At 34.4% G+C, this 27,074-nt stretch overlaps 2 protein-coding genes across 2 annotated transcripts; both read left to right on the top strand.

Moving 5' to 3' along the window:
• The first annotated feature begins 15,103 nt into the window (after window positions 1-15,103).
• LOC123201038 lies at window positions 15,104-16,658 on the top strand. The gene is made up of 5 exons (XM_044616484.1): window positions 15,104-15,296; window positions 15,440-15,501; window positions 15,594-15,672; window positions 16,083-16,150; window positions 16,251-16,658. Exons 1-5 carry the CDS (start codon window positions 15,227-15,229, stop codon window positions 16,443-16,445), a joined length of 474 nt encoding a protein of 157 aa, XP_044472419.1. The 5' UTR covers window positions 15,104-15,226; the 3' UTR covers window positions 16,446-16,658.
• Window positions 16,659-17,882: 1,224 nt separating this feature from the next.
• LOC123200387 (40S ribosomal protein S11-like) lies at window positions 17,883-20,531 on the top strand. Its single transcript, XM_044615555.1, has 6 exons — window positions 17,883-18,016; window positions 18,108-18,148; window positions 18,240-18,340; window positions 19,812-19,956; window positions 20,049-20,138; window positions 20,265-20,531. The coding sequence occupies exons 1-6, from the start codon at window positions 18,005-18,007 to the stop codon at window positions 20,353-20,355; spliced, it is 480 nt and encodes a 159-aa protein (XP_044471490.1). The 5' UTR covers window positions 17,883-18,004; the 3' UTR covers window positions 20,356-20,531.
• The last annotated feature ends 6,543 nt before the right edge of the window (window positions 20,532-27,074 follow it).

Here is a 27,074-nt window from a genome sequence, read left to right as displayed (position 1 = left end):
TTTCCTTTATCCAATCATCTTGGTGGAAGATTGGCAAACGAGTCCTAACTTATTGACCTGTATGTACTTTACCCAGGTAGACGGCCATAAGCTCGTTGAGAAGTACTGTCGAAGCTATATCCGATCATTGTTTATCCTTTTCTTCTTTATCAATGAATTGGGCAAAAGAGTGTACCAATTAGGGGAGGTGATAAAGTAGAATACCTCAAGGTTAGTGGAATTATTCCTTTATGCCTTGGTTTCATTTATACATCCTTAGAATCCAAAAGCTGAATGCATTTGTGTATGTTTGAAAGTGTATGCACCAGAGAGTTGCAAAGAAATTACTAAATTTTGCCATTAAATTTTATCTTCATTTTGATTACTTTGTCTTGTTCCTTTTTTGTGTTGTCATAGATCGAAAGATAACTCATTGTGTTGCGAATGCATTGATATAAGTTTGTTTTGGATTGGAATTCGTCTTAGCTATCAAATTGAATGAATTGAAAAATTGTCCCTTTCAAATGAATAGTGAATTCTTTAGTTTCTTGTTGCATGTTTGGATGCGAATGCACCATTTGATATCAGAGCTTTGGTTGTCTGTATATGCTACTTGTGATGTTCTTCATTTTAGAATTATCATTTATTTTTAGAAGTTACTATTAGGGCTGGATTCGAGCCGAGCCGAGCTTGGCTCGCAGCTAGCTCGGGCTCGACTCGAGCCGAACTCGGCTCGTTTTTGGCTCGACTCGTTTTTCATATCAAAACGACATTGTTTTGTATATATATATGGATCAAAACGACGTCGTTTTGTATAAAAAATTTTAAAAAAAATCTACCGAGCCAGCTCGAGCTCGAGTCCAACCCTAGTTACTATTCATCTATGGGTATTATTTACAAAGTACAAAATTAGCCTAAAACCAAACTATTTTCTAGCCTAAACACATACTAAATTCTACCTTAACCAAAATTCACCCAAAAATGCCCCACAGAGGACCCTCATCTTTATCGTCCTTACCCCCTTACCTTTGGGAAGTTGGCCATATGGAGTTAAAAGGGGAGATTAAGGAGCTTAAAGACCAACTAACTCAAGTCATGCAATACCTTAGGAACATGGTTATAACACAAAACCAAGCACCCTTCCATTGCAACCACCCTCGCAAAACCTCATAAGAAGACACATTAGACCATATCCTCCTTCTAGACACCGTGTAAAGGAATTAATTCTTCCTAGCAAAACAAGTGAGAAAGAACAAGAAAGGGCACTAAGGAGAAATAAGAATGATAATATGGGATTAAGAATTGAAATTTCAAAATTTGAAAGAAATAAGTCTGAATGATTTTGTTGATTGGCTTCATACTATCGAAAAGGTTTTCGAATACAAAGGCTACTCAAATGAAAAGAAATACAAACTAGCCATCTTAAAATTCAAAGATTAGGCCTTTTGTGGTAGGAAAATTTGAAAAAGCAAAGAGAAAAGGATGACAAAGAAAGAGTTAGGTCATGAGAAAAGCTCAAGAAGATTATGAAAAGAGATTTCTTTCCAAAAACCATAGACAAGACTTAAACCTGAAGTTACATACTCTCAAGCAAGGTAGCGATAATGATGAGCACTATATTAGGGAATTTAAGATGTTAATGATAAGAAGTGACTTGTTGGAGGTTAAAGAACAGACTATTGCAAGATTTTTTGGTGGATTAAACCAAGACATAGCAAATAGGGTTGATTTACACCTTTATTGCACTTTTGAGGATGTATGTAAGTTGGCCATTAAGGTTGAAAAGCAAACGAAGGTCATGGAACCCACGGTTGCCAAGTTATTCTCTAAAAGGATATTATGTAGGGCCAAAAGACTATTTCCCATCTAAGGTATGTTGTTTTCCCAAGATTCCCCTCGATAACTTTCAAAATCTCATTTACCCATCCATGGATGATTAAAACTAAAGGTTTCAAGGGTAAAATCATCATTGTCTGTATTATAAAAAATAAACTTAAATTTGATTTAAGTTTCCCCCCCTAAACCCTAAATATTAACAATTTTCCCTAACCCAAGTTTCAATTTTTTAGATTCAATTTTTCGACATCGTTTCTTCCTCTCCGGTGACCTTCAGACAATGTCTTTTCCTCTTCGGTGCAGTCTCATTCTGATGGCTCTTCTAGGAGTGGTCATCGACAAAGACGAATCATCTTCATCTAGAGACGAGAGGTCTAGTTTTTAGGATTTAGAGGGAAAAATTATTTAACAAAAACATCTTTTACCAAGGGAATTACCTTCTATAAAGGTTCCCTATCCTAGACAAAGGCTGTTGATTATTCTTTCAAGGAGAAAGGCAAGGAAAAGGTGGTAGAGCCAACCAAGGACAAGTCTAAAATGGGAAAGCTAGACCTCTCTGATAAAAAGTGTTTTAAATGGCAAAGCTAGGGATACTTTCAATCTAAATGCCTTAATATGAGAGTTTTGACCTTGATGGAGATAGAAGCCATTGAAAAGTCCTTTTAAGAAGAAGAAGAAAGTGAAGTTTCCAACCATGAAAGTGATGAAGCCGACAAGAAAGAAGAAGAAATTCTCCAAGGAGCTGATGAAGGAAAGTTGCTAGTTATTAGGAGAGTCTTGCATGTCAAGCCTCTTCCTTACGAGGAGCAAAGGCTCCACATCTTTTAATCAAGATGTATTATTGGTGGCAAAGTATGCTCCTTAATCATTGATAGTGATAGTTGTGCCAATATAACCTTATCCATTTTAGAGGGAGAAGGACTATTTCCCACCCAACTTTTGATGCGTTCTCAACTTGCCACCAACGGCAGATGAAAATCCAGTTTTCCCACCCGTGACCAAACTGCCGTCCAATTTTTCAGTTAGGGACAGGGGCAAAATTGTCATTTGCTATTTAAAACATTAAAATTTTTAAATTTTATCGTTTCCCCCCTCCAGGTTTTAAAAACTAATAACTAACCCATCCTCAAAGTTTGAAAAGTTTAGATTGCACCTTTGGGGTTTGCTTCCTTCTTCGGCCACCATCGACGGCCGACGCATTCGACCGATCTCCCATCTCCGACTACAAAGGACGACGAAGGACGACGACTACAAACGACGACGCTTCGACGAGGGACGCTTCGTCTGTTCTTCCAGATCTCCGTCTCTGTCTCTTCATTTCTTCTTCCAGATCGACGCCCCCCATCTCCGTCTCCGTCTGTTCTTCCAGATCTCCCATCTCGTCTGTTCTTTTAGATCGACTCCCCCCATCTCCGTCTCTTCGTCATATCGTGCGACGAAGGGATCTCCGTCTCTTCGTCGCATCGTGCGATGAGGAGAGGAAGATCTCTTCGTCGCACCACTGCCGTCGCACCAGGAGAAGGAGGAGGCCGGTGACGACGTCGGATAAGACGTCCAGAGTTGAAGTTGGAGAATGGGGGTGAAATGCTAGTTTTGAAAGTTATGGGGGGCGGCTGTATTTTGAAAAATATGGAAACCCTAGGTTTGGGGTGAAAATGTTAGTTTTTAAAGTTGAGGGGTATTTTGTCATCTGTCGTGGGGTGAAAATGTTAGTTTCTAAAACCTAAGGGGGTGAATGGTAAAATTCTCACATTAATTTTGAGAAATTAAATTGAGGGGTATTTTTGTCATTTCATCTAACAAGGGTAAAATAGACATTTTACCCTTATGCAAACAGAAATCATCCATTTTAACAGCTCACGGGTAGGAAAACTGGATTTTCATCTGCCATGGGTGCCAATTTGAGAATGCATCAAAATTTGGGTGGGAAATAGTCCTTCTCCCCATTTTAGAAGACAAGCTTAAGCTATTTACAATGCTAAATCCTCAACCATACAAACTACAATGGTTAAGTAATGGAACAAACATACAAGTTGCAAGGCACATACTCATTTCTTTCTCCATTGGCAAACATTATAATGATGAGATCTTGTGTGATGTGATTCTTATCGATACTTGTCACTTGTTATTGGGAAAACCTTAGCAATTTGATAGGGAAGTGAAACATGATGGCAACAAAAACACTTACTCCTTCTGGTTTAACCACAAGACCATAACATTGACTCATCTTAGCTCTCAACAAGTCCATAAGACTATTAAAGGAAAGAAAATCAAGAAGGAGAGCTTGTTTATGAGTGGTCCACAAACGGAGAGAGTTTCCTATTGTCACCAACCCGTTTATACATTGTTAATGCTTGAAGGGTAGATCAACCAAAAGGTGAATCTTTTAGATGAAATGGAAGGACTTTTAGCCATCTTTAATGTAAGTGATCTTTTACCGTATTTGGAAGATAACTACCTTGAGGATTTGAGGGCAAATCCTTCTTAACCTAGAGAGGATGATGCACAACCAGCTCCATCACCATTTGGGTTTCAAGCCTTTCTCAAACCTTCATGCTACCTTTAAAACTAAGAAGGATGAAAATCCAACAACTCATAAGCCAAAAAAAGCATTGCTTCCTTATTTTTAGCCTAATCTCATTTTTGTGCATAGCCTTATAGCATGCACCCAAGGTCCAAGTGAATAGCTTGCACTCATTAGCCCAAAGAAGCAACAAATAAAGTTCATTTTGAGCCCAAATCGTTCAAGGAACTTTAAGAATCCCATTTGGCCCAAACTTGTATATTTAATTACTTTAGAACTAGATGGAAACTTGGTTGCAAAGATAGGAGACATATTTCCTAGATTTAAGGGAAAAGATAATCACTTTTATTTGCTATTAAATTAATGAGGTATAGGCTTAGTTTATGATGGATGACTTAGCATATATTAAGGAGTTTAATTGATTTTTAATTAATTTTGTTGACAAAATTGTATCATTGTTGTCCATGCTTCCTATATAGAGGGGTGGGCCTTCATTTGTATTTTTTTAGGCTGGCATTTTAAATGAAACTTGAGATAAAACATTGAAGTTTTTATTCCTAATTTCTTTTATCCAATCATCTTGGTGGAAGCCTGGTGGTGAAAGACCCCAAGGTTGGTGGAATTATTACTTTATGTCTTGGTTTCACTTATACATCTTTAGAATCCAAAAGTTGAATGCATTTGTGTATGTTTGAAAGTGTATGCACTAGAGAGTTGCAGAGAAATTACCAAATATGCCATTGACTTTTATCTTCATTTTGATTGCTTTATCTTTTTCCATTTTTGTGATACCATAGATCAAAAGATAGCTCAATGTGTTGTGAATGCATTGATATAAGTTTGGTTTGGATTGAAATTCATCTTGGCTATCAAATTGAATGAATTGAAAAACTGATATTTTCAAATAAACAGTAAAAACAGTTTATGATTCTTTGGTTTGCTGTTGTATGTTTGGATGAGAATGCACCAATAATGATACATTTTTTAGTTTTTAATAAATGCGATTTCCTGTCCAAAGAAGGTTATTGTGTGCATTAAGACTAACGGTTGCATAAGGTTGATTATACGAAATACATTGTTCATGGTCATGGATGGATCCAATACACCCAAAAGTGATTGTATTTATTCAATCAACATATGTTTTCTTTTAGAAAGAGGATGAACATTGGTCTAAAAAGTTCATCAACCCAAAGTGAATATTTCTTTCAAAAGTAATTTTTTCATAAGATTCTCATATAGTTTTATAATTTTATACCTTGGAATTCCAATAGCATGTCATTTCTTTTACCTAAAAGAGAGTTAATAGTGATGCAATAATAATCCCAATTTAGAATAACTTATAAGGTTTTGGAGCTATTCTAATTGGTTAATTGTCCATATTATTAATCAATTGCATTATTTATTTGTAAATTCGGTTACTATTAGGGTGAACAACAAAAATGTTACTATTGAGCTCCTAATTGATAGTAATTTTAAGAGAAGAAAGTTTGATATTGAATTTGCATTGAGCATTACTAATATTGATATAACCTTGCAAATTAGAGTTCCACAGTTAAGAAAGAATATTATGTTAGATGGGAAAGATCTAATAGGCTCAACATTATTGCTATAAAATTGACTATTGTTGATCATTTTTTGAATAGTCTGCCAATGTCCATAAATGCTGAAGATTTTCTTAATATCATTAGACAAAGACATCATGTTGAGATTACTTAGTTGATGAGTGGGTTGTTAAGTGCAAGATATGATAACTCTAAAGGGGTCGAAAATTTGTTTTAAAGATTGTGAGAATACAATCAAAACTGAAGAATCATAATATTCCTATTAATGACAATTATATTGTCTATTATATTACTTACCTACATAGTTAAGTCAAATTAAAGCAGTTTACAATATTGTGAGAGAGAATTGGACTATTAATTATTTGATTACCAGATATGTGACTGAAGAGGGGAAATTGAAATTAAAGAGCCTAAAAACGGTAAATATGGTTGGTTCATCTAAGGATCAATCTAAGAGGAAATAATAGAATAAGAAATTCATATCTCATACTCCAATGAATACAAATAGTTTTAAAAGAAAGGATTCAGATCAATCTCAAATGAAAATAAGGATCAAGGATAAATGTTTTTTCTATAAGAAGAAAAGTCATATGAAGACAAATTGTAAGAAGTTCAAGATTTGGTTAGAAAATAGGAAGAAAGAATAAGGTAATGCCCTAGCCTATATGTGTTATGAATATAATCTTATTAATGTGCCTAAGGATAGTTGATAGCTTGACAGTGGTGTTACTATTCATATGATTACTTCTTTATAGGGTTTAATTAGCAGACATAGACCAACTGATAGGGAGACCAAACTATTGATGTTGAAGTCATTTATGTTGACACTATCAAATTATTATTATAGATTATTTTTGAATTATGTTTAGAGAATGGTTTTTATGTACATTTTTTTAGGAGGAATTTAATTTTTGTATCATTGTTGGATAAATCTAGTTACAAAACGTATGTTTGAAAATGGAAAAGTTGATTTGTGGTTTAATTCACAGTCTATTGGCAATTGTCTTCTTTTTGATAATTTATATAGACTTTGTTTGGCTCCCAATAATGTTGATTATTCTTTGAATGCTGAAAATTTGGTATTAAAATACCTTTGATTATAGAAGAGTATTTTTGTTATGACATAGAAGGCTACAACATATTTTTAAAAAGAAGGTTGACTGACTGATTAAAAGTGAAATTCTTCCACCTTTGGATTTTCAAGATCTAAGGACTTGTGTTGATTATATGAGGGGTAAATTGATAAATACTAAGAAATATAGACCAACCAAAAATCAAAAGCTTCTAGAGCTTATTCATATAGATATTAGTGGGCTCTATTCATCCACCTTATATGGTAACAAGTGTTTCATTACCTTTATTGATGACTATTTTAGATATGGGTATGTTTTTTTATTAAAGAGAAATCTAATTTTCTTGAAAAGTTCAAGATTTTTAAGATGAAATCAGAGAAACAGATTACAAAAGTCAACAAGATTATGAGACTTGCTTGAGGTAAAGGGTATTATGATAGATAAATGATTTAGGGCAGCAAATAAGTCATTTTGCCAAGTATTTGCAGGACTTTGGAATTGTTTCTCATTGCATTAGACTAAGGACTCTTGAACAAAATGGTGTAGCTAACAGACATAATTGCACCCTTAAGAATATGATCAAAAGTGTGATGTGTGGATCTAATTTGCTAGAGTATTTATAAGGTAAAGTTATTGAAACCGCATTATGTATTTTGAATAAGGTTCCTTCAAAATCAATACCTAAAACTCCTTTTAAGCTTTGGACAAGTATAAAACCTAGTTTGAGACATGTTTGAATTTAGGGTTATCCAACTGAAGTAAGAGTTTATAATCCTAATGAGAAGAAATTGAATCCTAGAATTGTCTGAGGATACTTCATTGGTTATCCTGAATATTCGAAAGGATACTATTTTATTGCCCTTTCCGTAGCACTAGAGTGGTTGAGTCAATGATAACTATATTTCTTAAGCTAGATTCAGTAGAAGATAGTAGCCCTCGATCATTAAAGAAATTTGAAGAAGATTCATCTGGATCGAAGCCATTGACTGATACGTATAGCCACTGCTGATGATACTATTTCAGATCTCTCACTAGTTTAGTTGTTTATGTTCAATACTATAGTTAATGACCTTACAGTTGTAATTTCAGTTAGAAGATCATCTAAATAGAGGTGACCAACTATCTCTGATGATTATTATGTCTATCTTGGTTAAAGATGATAGTAGATCGAGTCGAGCCAGCTCCGATGCAACTCACTAGGCCTAGGGATCGCATTGGGCCTTAGGCCCACATAGTTACAGGCCTTCAGGCTGAGACAACCCTATAAATATATAAGACCCATGACCTGACCTTATATTTATTGGGTTGAGCCTTAAAAAAGACTCACCCGTTTATATATTAATCTTTTTTAAAAAAACTTTTTAAACAAATATTTAAATTTACTAATATAAATTTCCTTCCAAATTAATACAACCGAGGATCGTAAATTACAAGTTGATCTCTCAAATCACATTTTGTTTATATTTTCAAATGATGTTAAATCATTTTAAATTACTAATTGTCCTACCTAATTAAATAAAACTCTTTATTTTATTAGTGACGTTGCAATGGACTAGATTTCTCTAACTATGTCTTCTTGACTTATTGAACACTTGAGTCGGGACAAGTATTTTTCATACACTTAACCACTAAGAAGAACCAAATAACTCACGTGATGTGACACCCCTAGGCGAATCCCACATCGACAAGCTTGTGGCGAGTAAAGTGCTATATATGAGTAAAGCCCCCATTACCACTGCATGACGCGTTCGTGAGGGACCTGGCCCAAGAGGTCGAGGTGAAGCGAAACAAAACCCCGAAAAGACTGGGCCGTAAGGGGACAATATCATGCCAGTTGAGTGAGGGCCCACTCGTTTCCACTGCATGACGCGTTTTAAAGCCGTGCGGGCCAAGGGTTGCCCAAAGCGGACAATATCATGCAGGGGACAAGGGCCCAAAGTGTTGGTATCAGAGCCCAGCCCAAGCCTCTGAGCGGTGGTGGGGCAAACCTCAGCGAGGACGCTGAGTCCCATAAGGGGGGGTGTATGTGACACCCTTAGGCGAATCCCACATAGACAAGCTTATGGCGAGTAAAGTGCTATATATGAGTAAGGCCCCCATTACCAGGCATGACGCGTTCGTGAGGGACCTGGCCCAAGAGGTCGAGGTGAAGCGAAACAAAACCCCGAAAAGACTGGGCCATAAGGGGACAATATCATGCCAGTTGAGTGAGGGCCCACTCGTTTCCACTGCATGACGCGTTTTAAAGCCGTGCGGGCCAAGGGTTGCCTAAAGCGGACAATATCATGCAGGGGGGCAAGGGCCCAAAGTGTACACTTTGGGCCCTTGCCCCCCTGCATGATATTGTCCGCTTTGGGCAACCCTTGGCCCGCACGGCTTTAAAACGCGTCATGTCTGGTAATGGGGGCCTTACTCATATATAGCACTTTACTCGCCACAAGCTTGTCGATGTGGGATTCGCCTAGGGGTGTCACATACACCCCCCCTTACGGGACTCAGCGTCCTCGCTGAGGTTTGCCCCACCACCGCTCAGAGGCTTGGGCCGGGCTCTGATACCAACACTTTGGGCCCTTGCCCCCCTGCATGATATTGTCCGCTTTGGGCAACCCTTGGCCCGCACGGCTTTAAAACGCGTCATGCCTGGTAATGGGGGTCTTACTCATATATAGCACTTTACTCGCCACAAGCTTGTCGATGTGGGATTCGCCTAGGGGTGTCACACGTGAGTGGTTGTCCGATAGTGTCTCGCATTTTTTCTATATTTGTTATTGTCACAATTATGTTAATGTTTATTAGCAATTTAGTTTCTATTTTTTCTTTTTACAATTTTGTTAATTATTATTTTTCTTTAAAATATTTTGATAATGAAAATACTTAATATGGTCTAAACGAAAAAGGTATTCAAATGATTATGACAACTTCACTTTTATAAAATCAATTAATCAAGAATGGATGTAATGTAAACATTGTAATAGAGACAGTATAACCACGTGAGCTTGATATTCAAGCCTAAGACCTAACCTTGTAGGCCTAAGGATTGACCTTGTCGACCCATGCCCATTATAGTACAAGTCAACCCATTTGACATGTCTAATCTTAATAAGTCTGATTATGATATAGGTTAAATTGTTTATCTTGTGAATTTTAAAGAAGTCATTTATTGTCCACAGTCAAATAAATGGTTTAAGGCTATGAAAGAAGAAATGCAATCGATGAGTGACAATGGTGTATGAGATCTTGTAGAGTTGCCTGATGGGGTTAAACCTATTGGTTATAAATGCGTTTTTAAGACTAAGACTCTAAGAGAAGAATTGACATATTTAAAGCCAGATTTGTTGCTAAAGATTTTACCTAGAGAGAGGGTATAGATTTCAATAAGACTTTTTTCCTTGTGTCCACTAAGGATTCATTCATAATTAGTATGGTTTTGGTGGCTCATTTTGATTTTGGAGTTTCACTTAATGGATATGAAAATAGATTTTTTTAATGGAAATCTTTATGAAAAAGTTTATATGAGGCAACACGAAGGTTTTGAAGTTGAAGGAAAAAGGTGTATGATATGCAGGCTAAAGAAGTTCATATATGGATTGAAACAAGCTTTTTGGCAATGGTATTTGAAATTTGATAAAATAATAACTTTATATGGGTTTGTTGAAAACAAATTTGATCAGTGTGTATATATCAAGGTTAGTGGGAGAAGATTCATCTTTCTGGCCTTTTATGTTGATGATATTCTGTTGGCCAACAATGATGATAATTTGCTTCATGCGTTGAAACAATTTTTGTCTTAGGCTTTTGATATGAAAGACCTTGGAGAAACATATTTTGTCTTCGATATTAAGATTTACTATGACAGAAATTACATATTACTAAGATTATCACAAAATACTTACATTAAATGGGTGCTTAAGAGGTTTATTATGCAAAATTGTAAGGTGGTCAGGTACTTTTGGTGAAATAAGATAAATTTAGTATTAAGTAATGTCTTCAGAATACTGTGGAAAGGGCATGTATGTGCTTGTGCAATTGTAAGCGTGATGAGATACTTATGAAATTTCTCTTGTTACTTTGAAAATATAGAATTTAAAAGAGAAATCATAAAGAGGACCAACATGTGATAACATATATTAGTATGATACGTTTAAATGTTATTCCCGTCACACTTTCAAATTAAAGATCCATGTGATATAATTATTTATGTCTCTAATCTACGAATTACAGTATTTTATAATATAATGTATTTGAATAGAAATTGAAGCAAAATCATTAGGTTTTATTTGTTAAATGAAATATTTATTTTATTATTTTATGTATATATTAGTTTTTCTTATTTAATAGAATTAGAGATCTTTATACGATTCAAATTTTTATTCATACTAGAATATAAATTCATATTTATATTCAAACTACCTTATAATATTATAAATTGTACTTCATTTGATCAATAATATTTATTTAGTTTTACAACTCTAATACGAGATTTTTCATTATAATTATGTTGTGTAATATTGATTTTGCTTACATTTTCTCCACCGTCAACATTTATATTATTGTTGTGACACCCTTCTTATACATCAAACTTAGAAGATTTTTCATTTTATGTAGAGTGATTATTTCTTACTCCAGTATACAACAATAATCCTCCTCTCTGATGATGTCTTCAATAAAGAGAAGCTACACGATTTTGTGTCTGTAAGTGAAAGACTACTCTTAATCATATAAATTTGTTAAAATTATATGCCATTGGATCTAAGTTGTAAAATATTACTATAGCATATTTACATACCTGACTTGTTAGCTGGTTTAATTAATTTCTTGTTTGTGGGGGTAAGCTAAGCTGATGAGCTTGCTTGTGAAGTCATTTTCATGTGCGTCCCTCATGAGAAAATTGGGTTTGAGATGAGACAATGAACATACATGGTCGGCAAACTCAACATCAAATTGGCAAGAGGCATCCAAACCCTAGATGTCTAACCATGTCGAGAAATGGATTCATGGCACACCACACCCCCCATGTGATATCAATGTAACATATAAAACATGCATGTGAGATTTCAACACTTGGGTATGGCAAGGCATACTATGGATATGGAGATAAGCAAATTTCTGACGCAACATATAATAAAAGATAATCATATATCCCATTAGTTTCACTTTTTTACTTCAATCGTAAAACTTGTGGAATACATTGCCTTAGAAATTACAATGTCTCTGCAAATATGCAATTTTGTTTCTCATGTTGGCAAAGAAGATGGATTCCTATTTTGAACTCAAAACACTAGAATTTATGTAACCATGTTAGCTTTCAAAGTTGTAAGGCCCGTGAGGTAGCTGTGTCACTGTGCTTCCATGGGCTTTTTGCAATAGTCATTGCAAAGATCGCTTAATAATATCTTTGATATAATGTTTTTGTGTTTGGATCCATGTGAAAAAGTGGAACAATTCGATCATTGCATTACGAGATGGTATCTTAATGAGATAGAAAGTGGACCTTTAAGATATAGCACGGCTCACCTCTTACTTACATATCAAGTCTAAAATCTCCAACCTTTTTACATAAACAAAAGAGTAGATCTCTATGAACCCATCTGTAAAAAATTATCTCCTAGGAATAATTTTGACAGAATTAAAGGGGTGCTTGCTTGACTTACCAATTAATATTTAGCATTAATTTTATACATTTCACTAATTGAATATAGTTCCTTAACTCAAGCTGCAAATTTGACCAATGTAATTAATTCTTCTTTCGGCAGGTTTCGCTATCACTTATTAATATGTTCCAAATGAAAGGCCCAACATTTATTTAATTCTGTCTCTTCCACCAACACAAATAATGAATATGCATTTTGCATTAATTTTTTTTGGCAGACAAAATATTTATCATCCCAGATTGAATCCTAACTTTTATTTACACACACACATATATACACATATTATGAAATATGTACTAGTTCTTGTTAGTGCAAGTATGGAGTTTATCTTTTATAAGTAATGTATCTGGTATTCTGAGTAGAAAAGGATAATAACAACTGTTAGTAAGTATGACACAAAATGCCTAAATTCTATACAGAGAATAATAAAGGTAAGCAACGACAACAATATCAATCTAACATGTTTCTTGAGAATGGGTGCTTGGTCAAATGTGACGGAAGAGGCTGTCCATTTGCGATTGTTGTGTATTTATTGGAATAACTATAGTTAGGGCCACTCATCTTCCAAGTGTTTTGCTCGACCCGACCAAAAAATAAGCAGTTTTCCCAAAATGCTTATAGTAAATATTATAAATATGTATACAACCAATACACATCAAAATTTATCACCAGCTAGAGGGCAGTTTCAGTTTTCTCAGACTTTCCATGCATGATACTTGTCTTTATTCCCTTAACATTTAGTGGCTATTTAAGAGAGATTGATTAATAATTAAAGAGTATAATGAAGTTATTGTTAGATGTGTAAAGCTCTCTCTAGATCTGCTTGGTTGTGGCGAGACACATTATCAGAAAACATGAATCCATAAGAAAATTTGTGCACCATGACTGCTTCAATATTTTCTTCCGTTAATTCCCCTATGAATGTCGTTTTGTCGGCCGAATTTTTCACCCTATGAATCTCCCCTTTAATTTGTTGGCTTTTTTTGATATATAGTTGACTATGTTCATGAACTTTTGGAAAGATTGTCATCTTGTTATTAGCTTTCCATCTTTGGTAAACCATATATCAAGCTGCTAATGGGGTTTATGTTCTCATAAGTGATAGGGGTTTTTCCTTTATAAATCCAACAATGCATGAGAAAGACGATTGAGTAAACATAAATTATTATAAATTGTGTTTCCAAAATGACATGTTTGGGCTTGTATGCATAATCTCAGAGTCGCATTATAACAAAGTTGGACAACAAGGTTTCCATATCCTCATAATCATATATTACATTATTGTATATGAAGAAATATTTGAATAAGCTTGGAGTATCTAGTTTGAAAATTTACTACGGAAGCGTCGGTTGGATTGAAAATAAATGAGAAAGCAACCCACATGGCAGCTGCCAACACGATGTTATATTGCCTGAAAAAGAATCAACATTACACGTGAAGCTGAAGCTCCAGTGTCCACGTTTCCATCTTACCTGCCATGTCATCTCCCTCAGATGTGGACATCCACGTGGCTTCCTACCCCATTTGCCAATTCTACGACAAAATTAACATGTAACCCATTTGAGCCAACTTGTGACACAATCGGTGACTGTCACCCTCGCATTAACTCCTCTTGTTCCCTGCTGAAACGTGGGCAGCCACCCCTGTTGTCTCCGTCAGCTTCAGTTCAGCTGAGGCAGCATTTCATTCCTCCTCCAAATTCAATATTACTAACCATTTTTCTTATTACTAGTATCGAGATCTATCATTTTATTATAGAATAAATTATTTAAATTTATTAGGTTTCAAAGAAAAGATTGAGCAAGGAGTCCCATATCTTTGATTGAAATGGAGACAGAAGCAGTAAATGATAGTAATCTCATTTGATTAATCACTAATATGGAATGGCTGATGTGGGTTATTAGACATGTCCCATTAAGGTTATCATCTAAAAGAAAGCTTGTAGCAGATGGATGATGATGATGATGGTGCAAGAAATACATCCAGTAATAATCAACAGTGTCGAGACTATTCAGGATACGAGTTGTCTAATCCATCATCTTATGACTCATTGACGTGTAGCTTGCATTTCCACTGAACCATTTGTGTTTAATATTGCACAAGAACTTCAAATTTCACTCAAGAGGATTCTTAAAATCTTCATTCTCTTAACGAGTTGGAACTATCTGCTAAAAACCAAATCCATTTCTAAATATGAGTTGAGCCATATACATTTTATAGCATTAAGTTGAATATAGACTAGTCTTAAAAAGTTAATGTCGACCATTCTCATCAAATGATTAGTCATTTCTCTTGACAAAAACGATTATTTGCACTTTACAAAGACAAAACATAACCCAAACAAGCTAAGTGGGAGAAAAATCCCAATCTAAAGTTAGCTCATGTTGCCTCAACTGAAACTATGTGGGGACTCTCCTACACTAATTTCTATATATTTGAATACGCCCCAAATTCTCCATTCTATATATTAAACCATTCAGATTCACAATCTCTCTCAGATATTCATAGGTATTGGACACAAGGAAAAGCTTAACACCACACAAGGAATCTAGCCAGGAGTTTCAAAATCTCTTGTTCTTAACTTCTGTTTTTCTGCCAAAAATGAGGCCTTCTTTTCTCATACTTGCAATCTCTCTTCTGCTTTTATCCCTTTTCCTTTCTGGGGCTCAGGGTAGGCCAATATGTTCCCTTCTTAAACATTATAATTGTCCATAGAGAGATCATACTAATCATGTATGAATCTCTTGCTAATTCATCTATATTAAGTATGATTAGGTTATAATTAAATGTAATGTTGTTTGTTTTTTTTTGTAGGTATTCGCCTTAAGAAAGAACTTCTCTTCTCATTTGGGCATCTTAAAGCTCATAATATGCATGTGAGTAAACTCTATTATTCCCTTTTCATGTTTTGGGCTCACTACCTAATCATGGCAACTTAAAAGATTGGTTGTTTACATTATATATGCAGGAAGAGAAAGGTGACTCTTTGAAGAAAGAAAGTTCAGATTTTATGCTCTGCAAAGAAGGGCATGAGTGCAGTTCATCAGGTACCATGTTGAAGATAAAAAGAGTTTCTAGTGTATCCAAAAAATCATCAAAAAACTTGCTACCGAGCATTCATGAAGATTACTACGGACCTAGGCATCACAGACCTACGCACCATTAGTTTATTCGTCTTTTTTCATTCTGATCAATGTCTCTCATTAGGGTTAACTTTATTTTAGTTTTGACTACTAGCTCGCTAGGTAGCTGAATTTTAGAGGTTTAAACCCCATGACATGTACTCCACAAAAATGATTAGTGAAGTTGATCATAATTGTTGTAGTAGAATCTCAGAAGTTCTATTCTTTTCATCAAAGTTTTTAGGGACAAAAAAACAAGAAAGAAACTGCAAAAGCAAATATTGTTGATCATATACACATATATCTGAAGTACTGGTTTTCCATTATTGTTGCAGGAATGACTAGAAAACTTATTACCTCAACTGCCCCTCCTCCTTCTCCTTCTACCACCGCTTCAAATAAGGTTGGTATAAACAAAATTAAGCAACATGATTATTCAAAACCCTCCTCTCTTGTGTTGTTAATTTGTTTATGTAGTTATATACATTGATCTTCATGTACAGAATGAGGAGAATAAAGCTAACCCTACAACAAAAGGCAAATCATCGACGTCGCCAAGTAGAGATGGAGAAACTCAGAGCAAGCAAGGAAAATTTCCCTCAAAATCACCACCAAGTTCCGAGCAGTATGTGGACATTACAGACATAGCAGAAATGGACTATTCTCCAGCAAAAAAGAAACCTCCAATTCACAATTAAAGTTTTATTTAATAAAAGGGAAACACAAATCAGGAAATTCTGCAGTTTTTAGGCTTAGATTTGATTTTTGTTCATATATTAATGTTCTTAATTACACCATCATCATCTTACATAATTGAGAACTTTTTCTAGTGGCTCACTTTAGGCATTGTAACCCATTATTCATCAGAGTCAATTGAATAGAACATCAAAATTTAATGATGATTAGTATAATTAAGCATGTGATAATTTGATGTAATGAATGAAGTAGGTGTGTTTGGTGCATAGTTTGATTGTGAAATGTGAGTGTTTATTTAGTAAGTGGGGCTTGGAGGATTTCATATATTGATTGCCTTGTTTGAGTTGTCATGGCCTCACTTGTTGTCTCTTTGAGTTTAATATGCATGGCCCCGAGCAAGCAATATGACAGAGATATGAAACACGGTGGGGTTGTTTGTATGCAAAACAAATTTAGGAGATATTTCTTTAAAAGAAAATAATCTTAACTTTAAAAATCCTTAATAATACCTTATCAACAGATATTTTAATGTTATTAAAAGACAATTATCTAATGACTATTATCCACCCAAGCTTTGTTTCTTTGACCTTTTTTCATTTTCTATACTTAAAAACACCATTTTCCCATCGTAATCTTATTCTATCCATTCATTTAAACTATAAAAGAGTAAGAGACCAAATAACCAATTATCAAAAAAATTTATAAAATGTATATCACTGAGTGGCTGACAGCAATTGAACTCACTCTCTTCCTTGAACCTACCTCGATCTACTACAAATGTAGTTCGCCAAGAGTCTTATTTTTCTTCTTTGCCAATCCCACCTCCTCTAACTGCACATAGCCACGCTTTCTTCCAATCTACAATGTTGCCATTCACAAACCATCACAAGTGGTCCCACACTCTTGCTTTGAATTTTGAAAGTCGTCAAGACGATGATGGCTTGAAACCCTAAAAATTTGAATTGAACGTTTAACTACGCCACCATTCCAGCTTATCACAATTATGCCTAGGTTTTTTCTTTTTCATTTCTTTAATAAAAATGCATTTACCCGTTTGAAATTTTGTATAGGAAATTAAGTTTAGTTCGGCTTGAATTCAGCCACAACCATTCCCAAATACCCAAGAAGTTTACCTCAATCTTGTAGGTAAATTCAATTATGAAATTTACACATATTTAATGTCAAATAAAAGAATATATGTGTACATAACGTTTCATTTGAGCCATTCAATTCACCTTTATGTTCTAGAGAGGTGAGAAATATCAATGGAGGTTCCAAATCATTCTTAATTTTTTTTTTTTTAAATGTAATGTTATTTTAACATTAGAGGTGAGGGAGATTGTCATAAAGTTAAGGGGTAAAATGATCTCGGAGCAAATCTGAAGCGTATGAACAATTTCGCCTCAAGATTATCGAAGCCCAATAGGAGGCCCTATTTGAGCCCATTTCTAAGCGAAGCTAAGAAACCGAGTCGGGTCTCCTAGTCTTAGCTTAGGGTTTTCAAAAAGTGAAGCTGAAGCACTCCGAAGTTTAGCGTTGTCTCCATCAGCACCTTTAAGCCATGGCCGAGCAGGTTCACATCGGATCTCCTTTTTCTTTATGTTTTTTTTTTTTAATTGTGTTCCAGTGTTAAATAAGGAGTTATTGTGTGTGTTTTGTTAAAGACGGAGAAGGCATTTTTGAAGCAACCCAAAGTGTTTTTATGGTAATGCAGCTCTGTACGAACATATACAATGCTTTTCTCTTCTGTGTATTTTAGCTTACGTGTGTATGTGTGGGTTTTTTTTTCTTAACAGCTCGAAGAAATCAAGCAAGGGAAAAAGACCTGGAAAGGGCGGGAACCGATTCTGGAAGAGCATTGGTTTGGGCTTCAAGACCCCAAGAGAAGCCATCGAAGGTATTTGCTTCCTTTCGAACTCCACTAAGATTACAACTTACTACTATTGATAGGATATATAAAATAAGAAATCATTTGTTTGAATCTTAGGCTTAGTTTTCGATATTTATGAATTACCTATAATGATATATATGTGTGTGTGTGTGTGTGTGTGTGTGTGTGTGTGTGTACAGACATATATATATCTACACACACACACACACACATATATGTATGTATGAATATATATATACACATACATATATATGTAAAAGATTTCGGTGCTTGGTTACATGTTTACTTTGTAACAAGAGTATTTGAGTGTGCATGAAACTTGGTTTATGCAATTTCTTCTCCTATGTGTGATGTGCTTGTTCAACAATTTATGTAGGAAGCTTTTAGAGAACTAGTTACATTGTCTCCTTTCAACTTAGATGTCATCAACTTTATTTTTTGTAGTTGGATCAGTTGATGTAATGATGTCTTTTAGTTAGAAAATTAGATTTGGTTGTTGTGGAGTCAATCAATGTCATATAATTATGGAATTGTAAGCATGACTAATGTGCTAGAAATTGAATGTATTGAACCGACTTTATGTGTGGTGACAACAAGAGATGTTTGATGGTGGGAAGTCCTTATTAAGAAGGCAAGACTTTGGCCTTAAGGGAGAACTATCCGAAAGTTAGTGAACTCTCCACAAAAGTTAAAAGGGAAATTAGGGAGATAAACAATCCCCAAGGAAGCAAGGACAAGCACAAAATTCAACAGAAACTCTAAAATTAATTGAAGCCCTAGGGTTTACTTAATATCCATAAATACAAAGAGCCCTTCCCTTTATAGCTGTAAAGCTTTTGTGCACTATGCTGCAAAATTTTTGAATTCTGGCTACCATCACTAGGAGTGCGCTGACTATCTTGTGCGACATGATTTTTATTTTTCACGGGATAGTGTCTAATGGGTAAAGGATTATGAATGGACGAGACTGAAAAGGAGATTGAATGAGTATTTTGTGCCAATTGGTTAAAAATTACTAATTTTCTTAGCCATGAATTGTTTTGAATGAGTCTTTTTGAGGCTTTATTTTTTCACTATTAACTAAAATCATCAAACATGTGGATGATATATTGTATCCTATTGATAGGATACTGGTCAGAAAAAAAAAAAAAAAGAAAATTAGAGTTGGTTAATAATTTTTAGAAATCAAATGCTTTACAAGTGGATAATTTTTATAGTGCCATAAGCATGAATTATTTTAGTATAATGTTATCAATGAGTTGAACCTTTTTTTATTGGTTAGGTATTTAACTCAGCAGCTGTAGTTTGAGCTCTCTGACTATATGCTTGTTTAATCTCATCTTGGCATGGCTGATATATGTAATTGTGTTCTTGTGGTTTACAGCCTACATAAAAATAATATACTTGATAATTGCTCAAAATTTATTTTATATCAAAAGTGTTGCTGATTTGAGCCCTATATATTTGTTTTACACAGGAACTTACATTGACAAGAAATGCCCATTCACTGGCACCGTTTCTATCAGAGGACGTATCTTAGCAGGTACCTGCCACAGTGCCAAGATGGTAAGGACTATTGTTTTTCGACGGAATTACCTTCATTTTGTGAAGAAATATCAAAGGTGTGAGCCAGCTTCTGGGTGTCTAAGCATTTTCTGTTTCTGTCTTTAGATTTTGTTTTCATAAAGAGTAACATGCTCTTTTTGTTGTTCAGGTATGAAAAGAGGCATTCAAACATTCCTGCACACATCTCACCATGTTTCCGTGTGAAGGAAGGAGATCATGTCATTATTGGCCAATGCAGGTTATAATTCTTGACAGAAAAACCCCTTATCTTAATCATTTTTAATGCATGAATGTAGTTTTGCTGGCAATCTTACAGTTTTGCACTGACAATCATATTTTTTTTCCTGTGTTTTGCCAAATTTAGGCCATTGTCAAAGACAGTGAGGTTCAATGTGTTGAAAGTTATTCCAGCTGGATCTTCTGGTGGTGGCAAGAAGGCTTTCATTGGAATGTGAAGTATTTCTTAAATTGAATTAGGTTTGTGTAAAAACTGTTGAGTTAAAATGTGACCTAATTACGGAAGAGAAGACTTTTAAAAGTTATGTTGCACTATAGATTCCTTGAATGATGGAACAATAGAGCCCTTAGTCATTATATATGATTTTGGAATCATGAAATCTTTAATTCTGAAGGTTAGTGCTCTACTTAAATTCTGAATTTTGTGGTTAATTTATAGGTTTCTTCAATTGAAGTGATGTAATGTTGGTCCAAATGCTATAGGTTTTTTAGAGAAATGAACTGTTTTACAATATAATGAGTACCAATGCAATGTGTACTTACAATAAATACTAATTTAAGTATAAATAATGATGTATTGTTATGTGATTGAGTATTATTTTATCAAATTACATAATAATACATCATTATTAATAATTAAATTGAAATTCATGGTAAGTCTACATTGTTACCCAAATCAACATAATTTGGAACTTGTAAATGAAAATGATGCCAATAAAATGTGCCTCTTCGAATAACCATGTATACTAGCCACTTCAAACTAAATCCCTGTACTTTGATATCGATCTTTTCTATTAGGGGATTAAGTGCAAACAATCATTATTTCCTCTTAGCCTATTTGTGTGTAAATAATGATTTTATATTTATATTGTAAGACAAATATAGTCAGGGAATATAATCAATTGCCATCTAAGGAAAGAGCACACTGATAATATCAGAAGAGAAAAATGTGTAATGACATATTAGATGTATTATGTGATTTTAAATTAATAATAAAATAATATTTAATTATATGAATGCATGTTGGATTGGGATAAGACCAGTCTCGAAACTTAGGGCCGAAAGGCCAAACAAATTACCCAAAAAAAGACTGAACAAATTATCGAAAAAAGGTAAGAACAGAAATCTAGAAGCACAATGGAGTAACAATCAAATTACATGACACTGCAATAAATTGAAGGTTTTGCACTAGTTATCATGTATTGGATGGTAATAAACCACGTAGGCTCCCAAGGGGTGGTAAAAGGGTGTAATTCCAAATTGAAGAGTCCTCTGAGGCATACTACTAAGAATGAAGAAGCAAATAATCGTTGTAAAGTAAAATCCGCATCGGTACACATGTACAATCAAGAATTTGAGAATTCCGACAAGAACAGTCATGCGAAACACTACTATCTTGAAAACACTTCACAACAAGCAACAAAACAAAAGAACAGATTAGCAGTCTGATGGATTTAGAAAGAGGAAAGGGAAAGAAAAAACTCTCAACACAGACATCTCTACTTGCTTACATCCATCATATCATTTGCTGATGAAGATCAGCAGTCTGTTGAGCAAGTTCCACCACCATGGCTTCATCAAAGAACTTGTTGATGCTCACATCTTCACTCATACCCTGCCATAATCACAGTGGAGGGTGTTAGTATGCAAGACAAATTTAGGAATTTTTTCTTTTTGGTAATGAGGAATTTTACTTAAACTGCACCGTCACATTGAGACAATCATACTGAACAAAACAAATATTAAATTCAGTGATCATCTCCATAGTTATTGAATCAAGTAAGTCAAAAATTTAATTTTGATATATATAAAAAAAAAAGACTTAAATTTATATTTTTTTTATATATGAAATCTTTTTTTTCTATCACATAAAGTATCCTTTAAAAGTAAATTTAGCAAATATTTTGTTAAAAGAAAATCTTAATTTTAGTAGAGTCCTTATTAATAGTTAATACCATATCAAATGATATTTTAATATTACTAAATGACAATTATCTGGCAAAGCATTTGGTTGACATTTTCATCCTCGGTTTGAAAACGACATTTCTCCATTGGAATTCAATTCTATTCATTAACTTTCACTATAAACGGGTATGAATGTAATTTAACTCACACATAAAAAATCAACTATTCAAACGACCTTTTCCTACCGGAATTCAATCATCTTCAAGGGGGTTGGCTTTCTGCATCCTGCATTGAAACCTGAAACTGAAATTATTTTGTTTATTGGTCAGAACCAATTTTAGGAGCTGAGGGGAAATACCCAACATGAAAGATAAGGATTTTTACTAACAAAATTGGATACGGTTAAAAAAAAAAAAAGTCCTTTTCAAACTTAAGGATGGAAAGCTAGTAAAGGGGCAAACGTCGGGTCGGAAACGACCGTTCTCCCTAATTTGAAGCCTCAAAACAAGTTTTTGTAGGTGTAAAAATGTTCTTCTTCTCCAGGGATGAAAACAAATAATAATATTGGTGTCAGAGATGTTATTCTATCAAAAAATATGTTTTTTTTTGGTAATTATCAATAGGGAAAAGGACTATTTCCTACCCAAATTTTAGCCAATCTCAACCTCACACTCATGGAAGATAAAAAACCCAAACTCCCACCCATGACTAAACTTCTGTTAATTTTTTCTGTTAAAGGAAAGGGTAAAATAGTTATTTTATTGTTTATATTAAAAGTTATAAAACTAATTACTTTCCCTCAAAGGTTTTAGAAATTAATATTTCACATTTACTTAAAATTTTTAAACTTTGAAAAGTAACATTTTCATCCTCAAACCTAGAGTTTTCATAATTTTCAAAACTCAACCACCCCCATATTTTTCAAAAACAATAGTTTCACCCCTACTTTTCAACTTCATCTTCTTTTGTTGTCTCCGACCTTCTTTTTCTCTTGGTGCCACGACAGTGGTGTGACGAAGAGATCTTCATCTCCTCATCGCACGGTATGACAAAGAGATCTCTTAACACAACCCAAATGATGAAGGACGAACGTTTCATCATCTTTTGTCACTCGTTGCGTCATCCTTCGTCTGTTCTTATAAATCTGACAACCCTTCCTCATCCAGATCTGGGCGACGAAGGTTCATCCTTCGTTGTCCTTTATAACTAGAGATAGGAGATTGGTAGAAAGCGTCAGTCGTTGGTGGTAGCCAGAGAAGGAAGCAAACTCTAGAGGTGAAATCTAAATTTTTCAAACTTTGAGAATGAGTTAAAGTATTAGTTTTTAAAACCTGGAGAGGGAATGATAAAAATTTTGAAGTTTAAAGTTTATAAATAAAATAATGAATTTACCCCTGTCTCTAATTGAAAATTTGAATGGGAGTTTGGCCATGGGTGAGAGTTTTGATTTTTCATCTCCTGTGGGTCTAACTTTGAGATTAGGCTAAAATTTGGGTGGGAAATAGTTCTTTTCCCTAATCAATAATTATACAAGCTTAGAATTATTATTTACACAGATGAAAAATATCAAGGTTTTCAAAACCGGATCGGGATAAAAACCGTTTTAAGTACTGGTTTTGGTCGGACCGATTGGACCGGTTGATTGGACCGAAATTACAGTTTTATATAAAAACATAAAAAAATTATGTCTAATTAGTAATTACATATACTTTACACAGTAAATTTTATATTGTGTATACTTTTCAGTTTTCACAATTAACAAAATATATGCATTATTAAACATAAATGTAATAAGTAATAACAACTAACTTTGCATCAAAACAAAACATATACATTAAACAAATCCAATTCTACAAACACATGCACTATTAATTGTTACAACATATATCCCACCATAGAAAACAATTATATTCAATATGAATAATATTATATGTATTTATTTTGTATATATAATTTTATACAAATTTATGTATATTATTATATAATTTAATATTATTTTTATCCATCAATGTAAAGTAGATAATTGTAAGTTATGATAAAGCAAGTGTCTCTTCATAATTCACCAACCAAACAAAACGCAGCTCAGCCAGGCAAAAACTCAAACACAAGGTGGGCAAATCTTCACATGATATTCAACAAACACATAACCACAAACCTCCCACAACTGAAATTAGGGCTGGATTTGAGGCGAGCTTTTTCGGGCTTGAAACGAGCTTAGCTTAAACAAGCGTGTTATAAGCGAACACGAATACGAACACGAGCTGAAGCAAAAATCAAGAAACGAACGCGAGCCGAACCCGAACAGAGGAATGCTCGGCTCGGTTAGCTCGACGAGTCGAGTTGAGCTCGTTATTAATAAACTGGCTAGCAGTATTATATGACCTTTTGCGTTGACTTTCTATTGTGCAGCTACATAAAAAAAGCTTGCTTTACTGGCTTCTCTTAAAAGCAAAAACGCTATCGTTTGGAAGCAATTAATGTAAAGCAAACCTAATCAGTTTCCTTTTATTATAATGTCATTCTTCTCTGCTGAAAATAAACTAAAAACTAAACTACGTTGCTGTCGCCCCTCTATTCGCTCACACACAGTTGAAACACCAATCAGCCACCACGATTGCAACGCCGTTCAGCCGTCGACAAGGTTTATCACATAATTTGAGATGGATTTCTTGGTGGAATAAGATAAATCTGATAAGCAAAGGGTTTATATACCAGAAGAAAAGATGGAGTTGGATGAACAAAGTTATTGAAAACGACATTTTTCCATCGGAATTCAATTCTATTCATTAACTTTCACCATAAAAGGGTATGAATGTAATTTAACTCACACATAAAAAATCAAATATTCAAACGACCTTTTCCCACCGGAATTCAATCATCTTCAAGGGGGCTGGCTTTCTGCATCCTGCATTGAAAACTGAAACTGAAATTATTTTGTTTATTGGTCAGAAGCAATTTTAGGAGGAGAGGGGAAATACCCAATCATCTTCAAGGGGGTCTGTTAAGGATTTTCACTAACAAAATTGGATACGGTTAAAAAAAAAAAAAAGTCCTTTTCAAACTTAAGGATGGAAAGCTAGTAAAGGGGCAAACGTCGGGTAGGAAACGACCGTTCTCCCTAATTTGAAGCCTCAAAACAAGTTTTTGTAGGTGTAAAAAGGTTCTTCTTCTCCTGGGATGAAAACAAATAATAATATTGGTGTCAGAGATGTTATTCTATCAAAAAAAATGTTTTTTTTAGTGATTATCAATAGGGAAAAGGATTATTTTCCACCCAAATTTTAACCAATCTACACTCACAGGAGGTGAAAAACTAAAACTCCCACATATAACTTAACTTCTGTTAAAGGAAAGGATAAAATAGTCATTTTTTTATTTATATTAAAAGTTATAAAACTTATTACTTTCCCCCAAAGGTTTTAGAAATTAATATTTCACCTTTACCTAAAATTTTTAAACTTTGAAAAGTAATATTTTCACCCTCAAATCTAGGGTTTCCATATTTTTCAAAACTCAACCGCCCCCATAACTTTCACAAACAGTAGTTTTACCCCTACTCTTCAACTTCATCTTCCGTTGTCGTCTCCGACCTCCTCTTTCTCCTGGTGCGACGAAGAGATCTCCACCTCCTCGTCACACGGTGTGATGAAGAGATCTGTTAACACAAGCCAAATGACAAAGGACAAATGTTTCGTCGTCCTTCGTCTGTTCTTCTAAATCTAGACGACATTTCCTTATCCAGATTTGGGCGACAAAGGTTCATCCTTCGTCGTTCTTTGTAATCAGAGAAAGGAGATTAGTAGAAAACGTCGGTTGTCGATGGTAGCCGGAGAAGGAAGCAAACTCTAAAGGTGAAATCAAAACTTTTCAAACTTTAAGGATGGGTTAAAGTGTTAGTTTTTAAAATCTAGAGAGGGAATGATAAAAAATTTGAAGTTTAAAGTTTATAAATAAAATACGATTTTATTTATATCTCTAACTAAAAATTTGGATGGCTAAGAGTTTGGATTTTTCATCTTCCGTAGGTCTAACTTTGAGACTAGACTAAAATTTGGGTGGAAAATAGTTCTTTTCCCTTACAATAATTATGCAAGCTTAGAATTTTATTTACACAGATGAAAAATATCATATTGGTGGTCAAAGAGAAGTTGATGAATTAGAATTATTGGGGGTCGATGAAACAGTGTATTTTAATTCATATAATTCACTGTCCTTTCAAATTTTTTAATCCAACGGTTATTGAAGAAAATGTTAAGAACCACGAAATCCAGATCCTAAACTTTACCTCCTTCCCACGAACACAAACTCACCCTGTCCCTCCTCTTTCAGCTCTCCACATAACACCATCTCCGCCTTCACTGCTATAACCATGTCGTTTTGGCTGTGCTTTTCCTTCTCCCACCTCGTAAATCTCCTAAGTTTTAGTCTTTGATCGAAGGTAATGTTTGATCTCTCAATTTCTTGATTTTAATCTCAATTCTGATTTTTTTTTATTCGTTTTAGTGAATGTCATCTGGGTTTGAGCTTAAAGGTAAAGATTTTTTTTGTGGGTTTTTTTTTTCTTTTTTTATTTAGTGTTTAAGCCCGTGGGCTCTTCACTTCAATATAGGATACTGGATTTGCGTAGATGTGTTGATATGATTATTTTTGTGTTTCTGCTAGTGTGTTTATTTGTTTATGTGTGCTGAGACTCTCAAAGATTTTAAATTTGAAACTGGGGTTGAGATTATTGTTGTTCATCATTAACTTGAAATTTCTAAGTTTCTTGGACAGCTGGTCACTTGAATTTGGTCCTGGTGTCTGGTTTGCTGAAAATCAAGTTCGTTTTTGGAAGAGTGATGAATGCATATAAAACTTTGATTGTAAAAGTAGGGAATTTATCGCTTTGCGGACCTAAATGATCTATATTTTGGTCTTAAAGTAATGAAGTCTTACTTCTACTCAGGCTATGTCATTGATTACAGGAGAGAATAATTAGAGGTTAATGTCTGGTCATGGCTAACTTACTTTAATGATTTTGAAAGTAGACCCC

The sequence above is a fragment of the Mangifera indica genome, chromosome 17 (assembly GCF_011075055.1).
Source record: "Mangifera indica cultivar Alphonso chromosome 17, CATAS_Mindica_2.1, whole genome shotgun sequence".
Lineage (NCBI taxonomy): Eukaryota > Viridiplantae > Streptophyta > Magnoliopsida > Sapindales > Anacardiaceae > Mangifera > Mangifera indica.
Note: the sequence above shows the minus strand (reverse complement) of the source record. Positions and strands in the feature narration are given on the sequence as shown.

Bases quoted from the DNA above. Each gene is read 5' to 3' on its own strand.
- LOC123201038 (XM_044616484.1), top strand. From the start codon at position 15,227: ATGAGGCCTTCTTTTCTCATACTTGCAATCTCTCTTCTGCTTTTATCC. The intron at 15,297-15,439 runs GTAGGCCAATAT...TTTTTTTTGTAG, and splicing joins TTTCCTTTCTGGGGCTCAGG to GTATTCGCCTTAAGAAAGAA. The intron at 15,502-15,593 runs GTGAGTAAACTC...TTATATATGCAG, and splicing joins TTAAAGCTCATAATATGCAT to GAAGAGAAAGGTGACTCTTT.
- LOC123200387 (XM_044615555.1), top strand. The intron at 18,149-18,239 runs GTAATGCAGCTC...TTTTCTTAACAG, and splicing joins CAACCCAAAGTGTTTTTATG to CTCGAAGAAATCAAGCAAGG. The intron at 19,957-20,048 runs GTGTGAGCCAGC...TTTGTTGTTCAG, and splicing joins TTTGTGAAGAAATATCAAAG to GTATGAAAAGAGGCATTCAA.